General features: G+C 43.1%; 1 protein-coding gene across 4 annotated transcripts in view; it reads right to left on the bottom strand.

Annotated features, from left to right (window-relative positions):
* NPR3 (natriuretic peptide receptor 3) overlaps positions 1-13,316 on the bottom strand; it is a 70,789-nt gene that overhangs the window by 12,366 nt on the left and 45,107 nt on the right. For all 4 annotated transcript variants that reach the window (XM_070246351.1, XM_005604322.4, XM_070246352.1 and 1 more), the window contains exon 4: positions 3,165-3,300. In XM_070246351.1, the coding sequence (XP_070102452.1) occupies positions 3,165-3,300 (136 nt within the window). The remainder of the gene's footprint in view (positions 1-3,164; positions 3,301-13,316) is intronic.

Genomic DNA, 13,316 nt, shown 5'->3' on the forward strand with positions numbered 1-13,316 from the left:
GAAAGGAGTCATCGAGATGGTCTATGGGAAACTTCAGTCCATGCCCTGGCTCTAAACAAAACTGAATTCCAGCCATTGTGGACACCTGCCCTTCCCTTAACAACCTCCCTCAGAAGACCAAGAACAAATGACCACACCACGTAGTGAGGAATAGCTAAGAACAGGATGTGGCCTACCGAGGTTGTGTCCACACATGCCGGTTTCTCAGTGTATTAGACACAACTTCTGGGAAATGTGACTCTGTCCTAATATGCCCCCTGGATTATCCTGTTTGACTCCAGCCCCTAGCTGAGGTAGTCAAAGATTAAGCAAGACAATACTGGAGGCAGAGTTGATCATGTCCTACAATCTGTCTAAAGTTAAAACAGATGCCACTCTAGTTTCGAATAAGATGTGGCACTCACTAAAACTACCAAGAAGAAATGAACTCCACCACTTGTCACCAGAGCTACTGCCCGGTCAACTCTAGCTGGAACTTGACCTCTCTGTACTGTTCTGTCCTTTCTGATAACTGAGGGCAGGCTTGGGCAGTGGAGGGGATAGGAACGCCCAAAATCTAGACTTGGCAGTACTTGTTCCTGCCCTCCTGAAAAATTTCATTTAGTTGGATTGCAAATAAATACATGCATAGCTCACAATGCATTAAAGGGCTCTAAGGAAGAGTTAGCACGATACAGAACTGAAAGGGCCCCTGTCAGGCATCACCTAGTTCAACCTGCTTAGCACAAGTGATGAAAGAGAAGCCCAGAGGACTGAGGTTACTAGTCAGTGGTTAGGATGCAGGAACTCTATGCCAGTGGTTCCCAAATGATGCCCATCAGTATACTACAGTCCATTGTCCACATAGCTCCCATACGCACGTCTTTTAAACATTCAAGACAGATGATGTCCCTCGAAACTCTCTGGTGGCTTTCAGTCTCCCCCAGGGTGACTGCTCTGACTTCGGCTCGTCCCACACTGCCCCTCATGCGCTCTGCTGCAGCCACACAGGCTCCTTGCTCCTCCAAGGACACTCAGCCCTCTCCCACCAGACACACTCAGGGTCTCTGCGTTGGCTACTCCCTTTAAATGTTCTCTCCTAAACATCTACATAATTTCTTTCACTTCCCTCAGATTTCTACTCAACTGCCACTTATTAGAGAGGCCTTCCCTGACAACTCTATTCATTTAGCAGTTCCACCATACCCATCCTGTCACTCTCTACCTCCCTACACTGCATTATTTTACAGCCCCTGGTCGGAGTATTTATTTATCGCCAGGTCCCCCCACTACCACGTAAGCTCAGTTGCTTACAGGGAACATTTTCAGTTCACTGGTGAATCCTCAGCCCTTTAAACAGTGCCTGGCACATCCATTAATGAATATTTGATGAATAATGAATGAATATGAAGTTGATATCTGCAGAGCTCCAGCAGCTGGATCATTCCCATATTGAGTCTCATGTTAATTTTCTTTCAGTGTTGGTGAGGTAAGAGGAAACCAGCACTCTTTTTTTTTTGAGGAACATTAGCCCCAAGCTAACAGCTGCCAGCAATACTCCTCTTTTTGCTGAGGAAGACTGGCCCTGAGCTAACATCTGTGCCTATCTTCCTCTTCTTCATATGTGGGACGCCTACCACAGCATGGCTTGCTAAGCGGTACCATGTCTGCACCCGGGATCCAAACCACGGAACCCTGGGCCGCCGAAGCAGAGCAGGTGAACTTAACCACTGTGCCACCAAGCTGGCCCCACCAGCACTCTGATTTACTGTTGGTAAGAATACAGACTAGTAGATCTTTCTGTAAGCTATTTGGCAATATCTAACACACTTTAAAAGGCACTAACACACTTTTGAATCCAGAAATCCCATGAGTAGGAATATTCCATGTTGGATGTACTCACAAAAATCCATCAGGACGTGTAATGTGCTCATGATAGCATTTTGCATAATAGCAAAAACTGTAAGCAACTGAAGTCTCCATCAATAGAAGACCGGCTAGAGAAATTCTTACACAGCCATATGGTGGGAAAATGTGGAACTATCATTTAAAAACATGTTGAATCTATGAGTGCTCATATGGAACATTCTTTTACTTAACATGCAAGTAAGAAGGCAAAGATGAAGAATGGCATTCACGGTATGAGCCCTTTCATGTAAGTTTTTTCGATAAGACATACAAATTCATATGCTCTGGCAGAAGGCACAAAATATTTTTAGACCGAATCATAGGAAATCGTTAATAGTGATTACAGTGGGGAGAGGAGCCTAGGGTGGGAAGGAAAACTTTCACTTTTCATTTTGTACATTTTTGTACTGTTTAAATTTTCCAGCCAGGAACAGTCTCCTTCTTGTACATTTTTAAAAGTCAACAGAAGTTGCTTGAATGATGAGATGATGGGCCATTTTTTTGGTTGTTGTTCTTACACTTCTCTGTTCTTAAAAAAAAGCAACAGCTAATATTCATCATTTTAAAAATAAAATAGGGGCTGGCCCATGGCCGAGTGGTTAAGTTCCCGTGCTCCGCTTCGGCAGCCCAGGGTTTCACCGCTTCAGATCCTGGGCACAGACTTGGCACTGCTCGTTGGGCCATGCTGAGGTGGCATCCCGCATGCCACAATAGAAGGACCCACAACTAAAATATACAACTATGCACTGGGGGGATTTGGGTAGAAAAAGCAGGAAAAAAAGATCCGCAACAGTTGCTAGCTCAGGCGCCAATCTTTAAAAAAAAAAAGAGGAAACTGAAAATAAAATTAAAGCAGAGGGCTCAGGCGGACCTCCCATCATCTCAACCCACCTAGGTTCGAACAGAGGAATGTATATCTGGGATTACTCCTTTTAAAACGGATCACAGAACTCTTGACAAACTGATTATCTGTTGTGAATGAGGCCTGTGATAAATTTAATTTTAAGAAGCACAACGTTGTTACCTAACCAGCAGAAGGAGACAAGGCACTTCCTATCTCAGTGGGACTCTTTCAAAGCACTTTCACGAGCTTTATCTCATTTAATTTCCACAACACCTGTGAGGTGGGTGGATCTCGACTTATTATCCTTACTTTACAGCTGAGAAAAGCAAGACACTGGCAAAGTCCCACAGTTGTCAAAGAGAAAAAACAGAACCAGGAAAGAAGCAGCTCGATCAGCGATAGAGTGTTGTCACCTTATAGACTGAATCCTCACCTTCAAATGTTCTGTTCCAAGTCTGCTGGATAATTTTCCCTCCATCCTTCTTGCTATAACCAGCTCTGAGTACTTCATGTAAAGCCAAGACGTAGAGGAGGATGGCATCATGGAATCCTTCCACAAACATGTTAACCTGGAAAGAAAAGCCCAGTTGGGTGAGCCCAAACACCAAACGACTCATGTTCAGGAACTACGTAAGCAAATCAAAATGGTTAACAAAAAATGGTTAACTCCAGGCCCATAGCAATGGCAGAGGTGGACAAAAGGGTAGCTAACAAGAAAAATGCCACAGTTTTCCTGGCATTGGCTTAGTAAGGAAAAGCCTTTCCCAGTTTGGGAATTTGGAAAGCAGACAAGATACTACAGAGGTCAAGAAAACTGTACCTGTAGACTTGGTTAAGTATTCCAGGTGCATCCGCCTTTCCCTAGTTCCCTCTGCACAGGTACCCTCTTTCTTCCCACATCTGCTCTCTACCTCGAGCCAACTTGAAACCAACCTCTCCCTTGAAGTCTTTTCCATCTTCAATGGCCCTGTGATCTCTCCATGCTCTGAACGTGGAACATGACTAAAACAACAGTAGGGATCCATTCATTCATACTCAAATACTATTAAATGCCTCCCAGAGTGCTAAAGATGCAAAGAGGAGTAGGTACTGCCATTCCTGCCTGCCTGGCATTTGTGTCCTCTCTTCTATCAGCAATAGCATCTCAGTTTCTCCTCCCAATTTGTGTTCAGAGTGGTTCATATGTATCTGACGATTCCCTACCTCCACCCCCTGCCAAGCTTGAAGAAGAGGAACGGAAACAGGCCTGGATATTGATTTATCCCAGTTGAATCCTGGCTCGAGTAATTCAAGCCCTGGCACTCAAGAAACTTACAGCTTCACGTGAACTTGGGGAATTCATTTAATCTCTTTAAGCCTTGTTTCTTTCTATAAGTACCATTTGGCAAGTTCTAATATCAGATTTAAACCAGTTGTAACACTCATTGAACATGAAATGAGCAAATACAATCTTGCAACACTGAATAGCTTACAAATTCTGTACAAAAGTACAAAAACAATTCAAACTTTCTTATTTCATGAGTAAGTGTCAAGAATGGAATGCCATGCAGCAGAATGAACTGGGCAACCTGCAGATGACCACAGTGAGCCTTTGTGCAGGGCATTCCCTGCCCCATCCCTAGAAAGAGATCCTGTAGGAAGAGAGCTGCATCACCTGGTTCAAATACACAACATTCACAGAAGACATGGCTCAACCTCCAGTTCTACTTGGCCCCATCCCACCCCCTAAGAACAGTAAGTCTTGTTTCCATCACAGAAGTAAATATTTCAGATTTGCCAAAGCCTATGGCTCAGGGGCAGTTTAGAATAATGGTTAAAGAGCCTGGACTCACTACCCAGCTCTGCCACTTCCTAGCTGTGTTTCTGCACCACCTTGTTCATATTTTGGCACCACAATGTCATGCCCGTAATTCTGAACAAGTATGACAGGTGTAGCCCAAGCTGGCCATTCCGCTGACCCTCTGGGAGAGGTGGAAAGCAGAAGAGAGTGCTGGTTCACAGGGGAGCCCTTAGTTAGCCACTGGACCCAAAGTCTAATCCTAGCCCTGACATGTTACTTAATCTCTCTAATCTTCAATTTCCTCATTGGTTAAATGGGGGTTTAGGACGTACTCATCCCATAGAGCTCTTCTGGGGATTAAATGAACCAATGCATGTAAAACATCTAAAACAGTTCCTGAGACCATGAATGCAAATAGTAGACAGTGGCTCTTACTCTTAGCCATCAAACTTAAGTCTCAGAATCATCATTTTCTTAGGCAAAGAAGAACGGTATACAAATAACATCTACTAGTCAAAGATAATTTTCCGCTGATTTGGCTATGCTAATTCAATTTTCCAATGGAATACGAAATCTTCACTTGGGCCATGAAGTAATCATGGTTTGTAAAGTATGCATGCTCACGAATTAAGTTCTAGTAAGTGGACTTTAGATGTGTAATTTAATTCTCAGGCCATAATAAAAATAATTTTTTCAAAAGAACCATCTCCTATTTGATAACTGTATCAAAACCACCATGCTAGAGAAGGAAGTTACAGAATCATGGATATGGGAGATGTAAGGTGCCTGAGAAAAACTCTGGTCTAATTCTCTCCTTATTTTGAAGACCAAAAGAGCATCACTGTCCCCAGTCTTCCTGCACTTTGTAATTGTGGGTTGTTCCCTCTATACTCCTTAGAGTCCTTAGCCTCAGACAACCCCTCCTTAAATTGTGAAGTATCAGCTGCTGGGCATCACCTATCCTCCTCTCTTCCTTCTCCTCCTGATTCCTTCTCAAATCATAACCCAGCACCACCATGCTGCCGTCAGCCACCCAAAGCACAGGACGTGTGCCCCAGCACCACCTCCTCTCTGGCCCTTCCCCATCCTTCCTTCTTGATACGTCCTCTGAGCTGCCCCACTGCAATCCAGGATGGGAAGGATGATTATCTAGCTGAGAAACATGAACCTGGATTACTTTTGTCCTAATAGGTTTGATGGTAGAAGAGAACAGACAGGCTCTGAACGCACACCCAGGTCTGAAAACTCATTCTATCTTGATTTCCAAATGAATCACAAAATTTACCTTCTTTCCTCTTAAAGTGGCTGAGTGTCTCCCTCTCCTACCAAAATTAGCAGGAGAGCTAATGATCCCCTGTGAGGTTCGCTGGCACCCCAGCCTGCTGCGGGGGAGTTTCATAACACCTACCTCATAGGACCTCAAGCCAGGAGCAAAACCCTAGAGACCGTGTTTTCTCGAGGAGAACATCTCACATCCACACGTGTTTTTAATGGGAGGAAAGCCCATTAGCACATTATAGACAGTGAAAATTGGAAGCACAAATTAAAAAATAAATAAATGAGAGAGAAAAAAATCCAGTTTTAAGTTGCCAACACTTTTCACTGGACCTCCAGGCAAAAATGAACAAGGCCATCTGGCCTGTCCCTCTGCCTCTGGTCAGAACACCTGGTCAGAACACTTGAACCTCAAAGTCCTGACTGACAGGTCATGCTATTGTTACTGATCCCAGAAAATAAGATTCCCTCACCTGAGCGATCTTTTCTATTTAGCATCACTTCTAGCCAGAAAGTCCTTCTTACTGTCATTAGTCTTAATTAAATTCCTAAGTGCAACCATTCCCCTGCTAGATGCTGAACAGAGTTAAGAGAACAGTTCCTGAGCCCAGGGAGTTTACAATCTCCACCAAACTGCTCCATAGGTACACGTGGATGGACTCTACACAAGGCAGTTGTGAAGTGGACCACCATGAGGGGAAGGCTTCAGAGTAATAATTGTTTGTGCTATGTATCAAATAAAGTGTCTGTCATTCAAACAAGATGGAAATCATTCACCATCTTCCACTCTCTCTGGGAAGTTTGACAGAACAAGGTAGCAAGCTGGCGTTAACTTTTCCATCACTTCATCTCAATTCTCTTGATTTTGTTCTCTGTAGCTGGCCAGCAGCAGGTATTCCAAACAAAAGAACACTATTTTCGTCATTGGCCTTCCTCTCTGATAGCACCTGTCAGTCATGCCTGTTTATTAGTGTTTCTTTTAAAATCCTCTATCGTGGGGAAAGATGAATAGAAATCTTGTTATTTTTTAACTGAGCATAAAGACTTGCCATTCATGACATGGCTCCAACCTGTGACAGTGAGTAGAGTCTTGCTCATTTCTCTTTGGAGAGGCAGATTCATAGACGAATTCCTCGGTGCTAGTGTTCCAAACAAGTAAGCAAAGAATGCTGCCTGCCTCAGCTGTTCTGGAAAGGGAGAGTGAATAACACGGCAGCAATCCAGCTCCCAGTTCATCTAGATATCTGAGAAAGGCTGTAAAGCTCTCAGATAGAGATGAGTGGAAGAAAGCTACCAAAGTTAAATGCAAGGCTACACTGTCCTGGGGTTTCACTTTGCGGTATCCACATGAACTCAAGCATGTCACGCAGTGGTTCCATCTTCCTTACCACAAACCAGTGGTTCCCAATGCAAATGACGGAAGATGAGGGTGTTGGGCAGCATCCTCAAGAGTCTTTTGAAAAAGACATGACCCTTGACCTCCCATCCAGTTGAAGGGGAGATAGGAGACAAGGAAATTTTGATGGCAGACAGGTAAGAGGAGAGATGGGTGCAGGACCTGCCTTTCCCTATCACAGCAGGAGCAGTGGCAGCATCACCTTGTCTGATTAGTAATAAGACCCTGAAAATGAACTTGTCCTGCCCTCCTGGGCCACTTGAGAAGGTGGACCACAGAAGGAAATGGTCTGGGCATGCTGCCTGGGTAGGTGAAATGTTAAAGAATATTATGCATTTGATGAACACTGTACATATGACCTCCATATAATAAAAACATAGATACTATCTGTTTTCTTTCAATTTTCTTTTGAATCATGAAATTAAAAGTCCAAAATTATAGAAACAGCAGGAACTTCCATAAACCTAGTAATATCACAACCTCCTCAACACCCAAAACAGGGAATTCTCACTCTTACTGACAGACACCCCAATGTCTGCTCTTCTATACGAGCCTGCCTTCGTGGAATTCACACTTGGTCACTTATTGACTTATTTTGGCCTTGAGGAAAGTTAGGTTGAAAATCTTCATCCCTATCCTAGTTGAACTCTGAGGAAATGCAAAGGACAAGTGGCTTACTAACAGTGAGGGACAGATCAGGGAGAGAGCCAGGGTGCAGCCCTGTGCTTGGCCGAAGCATCCTCATACTGTCTAGCAGATTTCTTTCTCCCCATACTGAAGTTATGACTTATTTGGGATGGAGGTTTGCCCTAGGTTGCCTGAATAACTGTCTCCATCCTGGGCTCAGCTCTGCCCCTGTAGCAATGCCGTAATGGCCTAAAGTGTGGCTGCCTGCCAATAGAAGCAGATTTTTCTCTCTCTTATCACCTGAAACAAAATAGATCATTGAAGAAAAGCAACTCTGGTCAAGTTAAGACCCCTCATTCGTCTCCCATATTACAGCAGCCAGCTGCCCTTTTAATGGTTGGAGCAGCAGTGGAGGCTGAGCACAGGCACCAGAGTGCTGGCACATGGCATCATTTACACGAAGAAACCTCAGCAAGTAGAGCCACTTTGGGGCCTGCTCATAGGGAACAATAAGAAAGAGGAGAATTCCATGGAATTAGACTCTTGAAATTGGTGGATGTGGAGCACAAGCAAATAAAAATGACTTTAAATAATTCCCCCAGTGCTCATGCAGTGAATTCAGCCATCTGATATATTTGCCCTTTGAATGTGTCAAACACACATCATGTACAGATGCTTCTCATCAACTATCAGGCTTGAAGGCTTAGTTGAGAAATGCACATACATAATGACATAATTCTCTCTGGCTTTCAGAGGATCAAGTGAGTGATATCTGTCCTTGGCCTTGACGTCCCACCAGTGCCCGACCAGATGTTCCTCTGGAAAGACTGGTGACCCGACCCCCACAGACTGCTCTGGACACTTAACGGCCTCTCTTCCCAAGGTTCTGTGTTCCTGCCAGGCATAATGTCAAGGGGAACAAACCCATAAACCAAAACCCTATGGGAGTTTTGGTGCAATGCTCACCAAGAGGTGAGGTAGACCCAAGACAGGAAGAGGGGTGACCAAACCAAAAGGAGATGGAGACAAGGGAACACCGGGGCACGGTTTCTGACCTTATTATTTCTGAAAGGCCGAAATCAGAAGGAGCATGTAAATCCTAATTTATCCAACTTGATGATGTCCTTTTAAGCTGGTGCTGAGAACTTCAAACAGCTTTCCCTGAATTTCCTGAGTCCTCTTGGAGATGTGATTACAATTAAGAGATGAGCAAAAGTCCAGGCTTTGGATAAGGACCACCTCTTTTCATTTCTGTTTCATGTCTTAAAATGAACCCTCTCCCCTTTTATTTAAGCGATTTCAAGGTGTGGTAAGGACTGAGCTCAGATCCAGAACCCCAACTCCTAGTTTAAGCATTACTGATTTAGTCACTCACTGTGAACAGCTAGCAGCTTAATTTTTGTTCAGTTCTTAATTCAGAGTTTCCCAAGCTGTGTTCCATAGAAGCAGCGGTCCTTAAAATGTTAACGGATGGCTCTAGAAATAGTAGCATTGTGATTAAACATGTTTACAAAATGCTAGATTGAACAAAGTCAAGCAGTCTCCTTATTTATAATTATAACAGCTAACTTTTATTGAACATGTGCCATATGCTAGGAGCTGGGTAAACACAAGTTTTATTGCATTTAGTCCTTACAAAACGTTCATAGATCGGTACCGTTATTATCCTATGAGCGAGACGCTGACTAACATCCTAACAGAAAGAAGAGATCTTGGTCAGTGGATGGGGTCAAAACTCCAGAAAATGTTGGGTGGGCAAGTTCTTAAGAAGGGGTCCAAATCAGGCTTGGCTAGTTATGACATTTATCCTATTGACACACACGTTCAGGCAGCTAATATTGGAAAACAGCTTTGTGCTCGAGCGTCTGTTTGTAATCGGCCAATACTTGGGTCACTCTACAAGTTGAGTGTGTAGGCTGGAAAGACCAATGATAGTCCAAAAGAGAAGACCAAGATTGTCAACGTACTTCAGGGTGAGGGAGGGACAGAACCCACACCTGGAGAGGGAATAAGAGGACAGAAGATGGAATAAGAAAGGAGGAGAGGGGACATGGGACAACAAGCTAATTGTCCCTCATCTCTTAAGCAAATCTTTAAACCAGCAGCTAATACAGCATAACTCAGACCAAATGAATCAGGATTTCTGGTAAGCCATGGACTTAGCTGAAGTTGACCCTGCCCCAGCTACAACCAAAAAGTCCTGTTATGCCAAAGGAGCATGTAAACAAGCTGAATGTGTATGACCAGAGTCCTACTTCAGAGACCTGTCTACTCCAAGCACATCAGCAACCAAACCAGGTAATAAAAATCTACTGATTTAATGTTTTCTAACTAGCACTCAATATGAAGTATGATAAGTTTTGTTTTGTAGGGTCTTTATTCTGTATGGTCTTAATTCTTGAAAATAGTAATAACCTTGATAAATAATAATAAATGTAGCAAAGCTTCATTTACCCAGCCTCATCCGGAAAAAAAGATGTTTCACATAAGCAAACATTCCAGGTTCTTAAATGTTATTTCTCTAAGTATCAAAACTTTTTCAATAATATAAACACTTTTGATGGACATGCTTCTAAAATGAACCACATGCATTCCTGCCTTGGTAACAGAAATATGCTGAATGTCATATTACCTTATTGAGATTCTCTATACGCAAGGCTATGATAATGAACAGTGCACCAGCCTCCATCACTACTGAAGAATGTATTGTGCTGTTTACACAATACTGACACCAGACTTGTATGTTTCTAGATAATCTTTCTTCTTCTATGCTGACAGAATATGAGCTGGGACCTTTCTCCCTTCCTGGCATGCTTCCTTCCCTTGGCTGCTGATTCTTTTGCATCTCCTCATCCAGTCCTTCCTACTGGTGACCTGCAGGGTTCTCAACAGCTAAAGAATTAAGTCTAAATGCTTCAGGATGGTGAAGAACACTCTCCATTAATAGCTACATGCCTAAATGGACTCTATGCCCTACTCTTTACAAAATCTCTTGGATTCTCTGAGCACGCCATGAGGTACCTTCACGCATTAGCCCCTGGGGCTTGGAACGGCCTCCCCTTGGGCCTTGTCTCATCCAAAGCAAACTCCTACTCAACTTTGCAGGATATTCTCAGGTTATCCCCTCCAGATCCACCTTTCGTCCTTCTCCAGTCAGCCCTGTGCCCTGGTAGGTTGACATATATGGACAACATCAACTGGCTCTCCTTGTCCTCTGGCTTCTGGTTGGATTCAGCAGGAGATGGGAGGGCAGAAGGAGATAAACTTCAGGATGTCAGGGGCTGCACTCCTCCACAGATGTCACAGGTGGCTCTCCCAAGCTGCCAAAGGCCTTGCAAATTCCAGTAACCTCTCCTTCCTCTTGCCCATTCTGGTCTAAAGGTGGCAACAGCTTCCCACTTTTGCAAGCCCTGGAGTTTGTTGCCATCCTTTGCCGACTCTCCTTAACTCTGCACATACCTGTGTAATAGTATGTTTATCAAGTTCTCTTTCATTTCCTTTCAATCTGTCTTCTATTTCCTTCCAGGACCCAAATGGATATATGAACCTTCTGTGAGCCACTCAAACTTGTTCTTGCTGGAGCCTTCCCTGAACCACCCAATTCCTCCTTTCTTCCACAAGCGTTCTTAGTGCAAACTTGTATTATTTCACTCACTAGTCTACCGTACACTTTTGCACATCTGTATACCCCGACGCTACACAAGCTCCTTGATGTGCAAGCCATATGGGAGGTATCTTAGTTTCCCTAGGACCTATCCCTGCCTCTAATACGGAGACTGCACTCACTTGAGTTGACTCCACTGGCACCTGTCACTACCTGCTACTCTCACTGTGCCTGCCTCTAGCATGTCATCCTCCTCTCTTATGCTTCCTACTACTAATGTTCTGTAAGCTGGAGAAAGAAATTGCAAAGCATGTGATAGTCATACTTAAAATGGGGGGTAAATAGGTCCTGAGTGAGGAGAGATTCTTCTATGATAAATTAATAGCTTATATGTCAGTTTTAGCAGCTCAAAGGCCTTTTCACACACTTCTTTGCTCATGACTGGGTCCCATGTAGTTGGGATTGCCATAAAAATTGGTTCAATAGCTATTGCTAAGGGAAGGACTTCTAGGTTTTAACACCAATACAGGATGCTCATACTGAAACTAACAATATAATTCTCAGCCAGTGAATGAGTGAACTTTTTTTTAAGTTTGCTACCAAGAAAACAAACTAAACTAAATATCATCTGTCTTGCAAAAAACTTAATTTCCTACATTTTGAACACTGTCTATTGATGAAATTAAGGAATTATTGGAAATTTTCAGGTGTGATAATACTATTATGGTTATGTTTTTGAAAACAGAGTTCCAGTAGTGGCAGGGTAGTTTTTATCAGTTTAACTTCACAAAAAGCAATTATATACTTTGGATAAAATATTTTAAAAAGAACTAATGAAAGCACAGGAAAGTGGCCAAAAGCAGGCAGAAGTTGGAGTTCAAGGTCAATGTGACCCTTGAAGCAAGGGACCACACTGTATGAGAACTCAGTTCCTCTGAGGGTGCTGTACCTGGTCCAGGAGGCACAGAGCAGGCAGAACTCAAGCAGAAAGTTACAACCTTCTTGCCTTTAGAGGTCAGAGGCTGTAGTTCAGAGCTGATATCGAGGACATATGATGAGGAAGTAAACCACAGGGAGAAGAGAGCCACAGAGAAGGGAGGGCCCAAATCTGTCCATAAATTTCTATTATCCTTGGTTGATTCCTAAACTGCACACACACGTGGAAGATACCAAGGAATCCAGGAGAAAGCAACAGCTGGAAGGCTGAAGAAGTTAAAGAACATCTGAACTGTTACCTTCTGCACAGAAGTGTGGAGCTTAATACCACCAAGTTAGAGGAACTTGGGTAATACCTCAGGCTTCCCAGTAAAACCCTATGTGGGCTGCACCTTAGGAGTAAAGACTATGTCCAAAGACTAAGGATTCATCCTAAGACTAAGAGCAAAACCAAAAGAGAACCACTTTCTTTCTTCTTGAGAAAAAAGAAAACCAACTTTCCAAAAGTTCAAAGTGGTCAGTCAGCATAACTCCCTGCTAGAACAAAAATTACTCTTCAGAGGAACATAACTGAATATAATCTCTGCAATATATCATTTACAATATCCAGTATAAAAATCGAAAATACTAGAAATAGAGGGGCAATGGAGGTGACCTATAGTCAAAAAAAATATAGTGAACAGAAACTGACCCTGAGATGAGCCAAATGTTGGAATTAGCAGATAAGGACTTTGAAGCAGCTATTATAAATATGTTCAAGGACTTGAAGAAAAAGATGGCCCAAAAGAGTGACCACATGGGGAATCTCAGCAGAGAAATGGAAGCAGAAAAAAAAATACCAAAAGGATATTCTAGAACCGAGAAGTACAATTTTGAAAAAGAAATATTTATTGGATAGGCTTAAAAGCAGACTGAGTCCATGATCTTAAAGATATATCAATAGTAAACATCCCTATCTAAAAAACAG

The sequence above is a fragment of the Equus caballus genome, chromosome 21 (genome assembly GCF_041296265.1).
Source record: "Equus caballus isolate H_3958 breed thoroughbred chromosome 21, TB-T2T, whole genome shotgun sequence".
NCBI classification, from domain to species: Eukaryota; Metazoa; Chordata; class Mammalia; order Perissodactyla; family Equidae; genus Equus; species Equus caballus.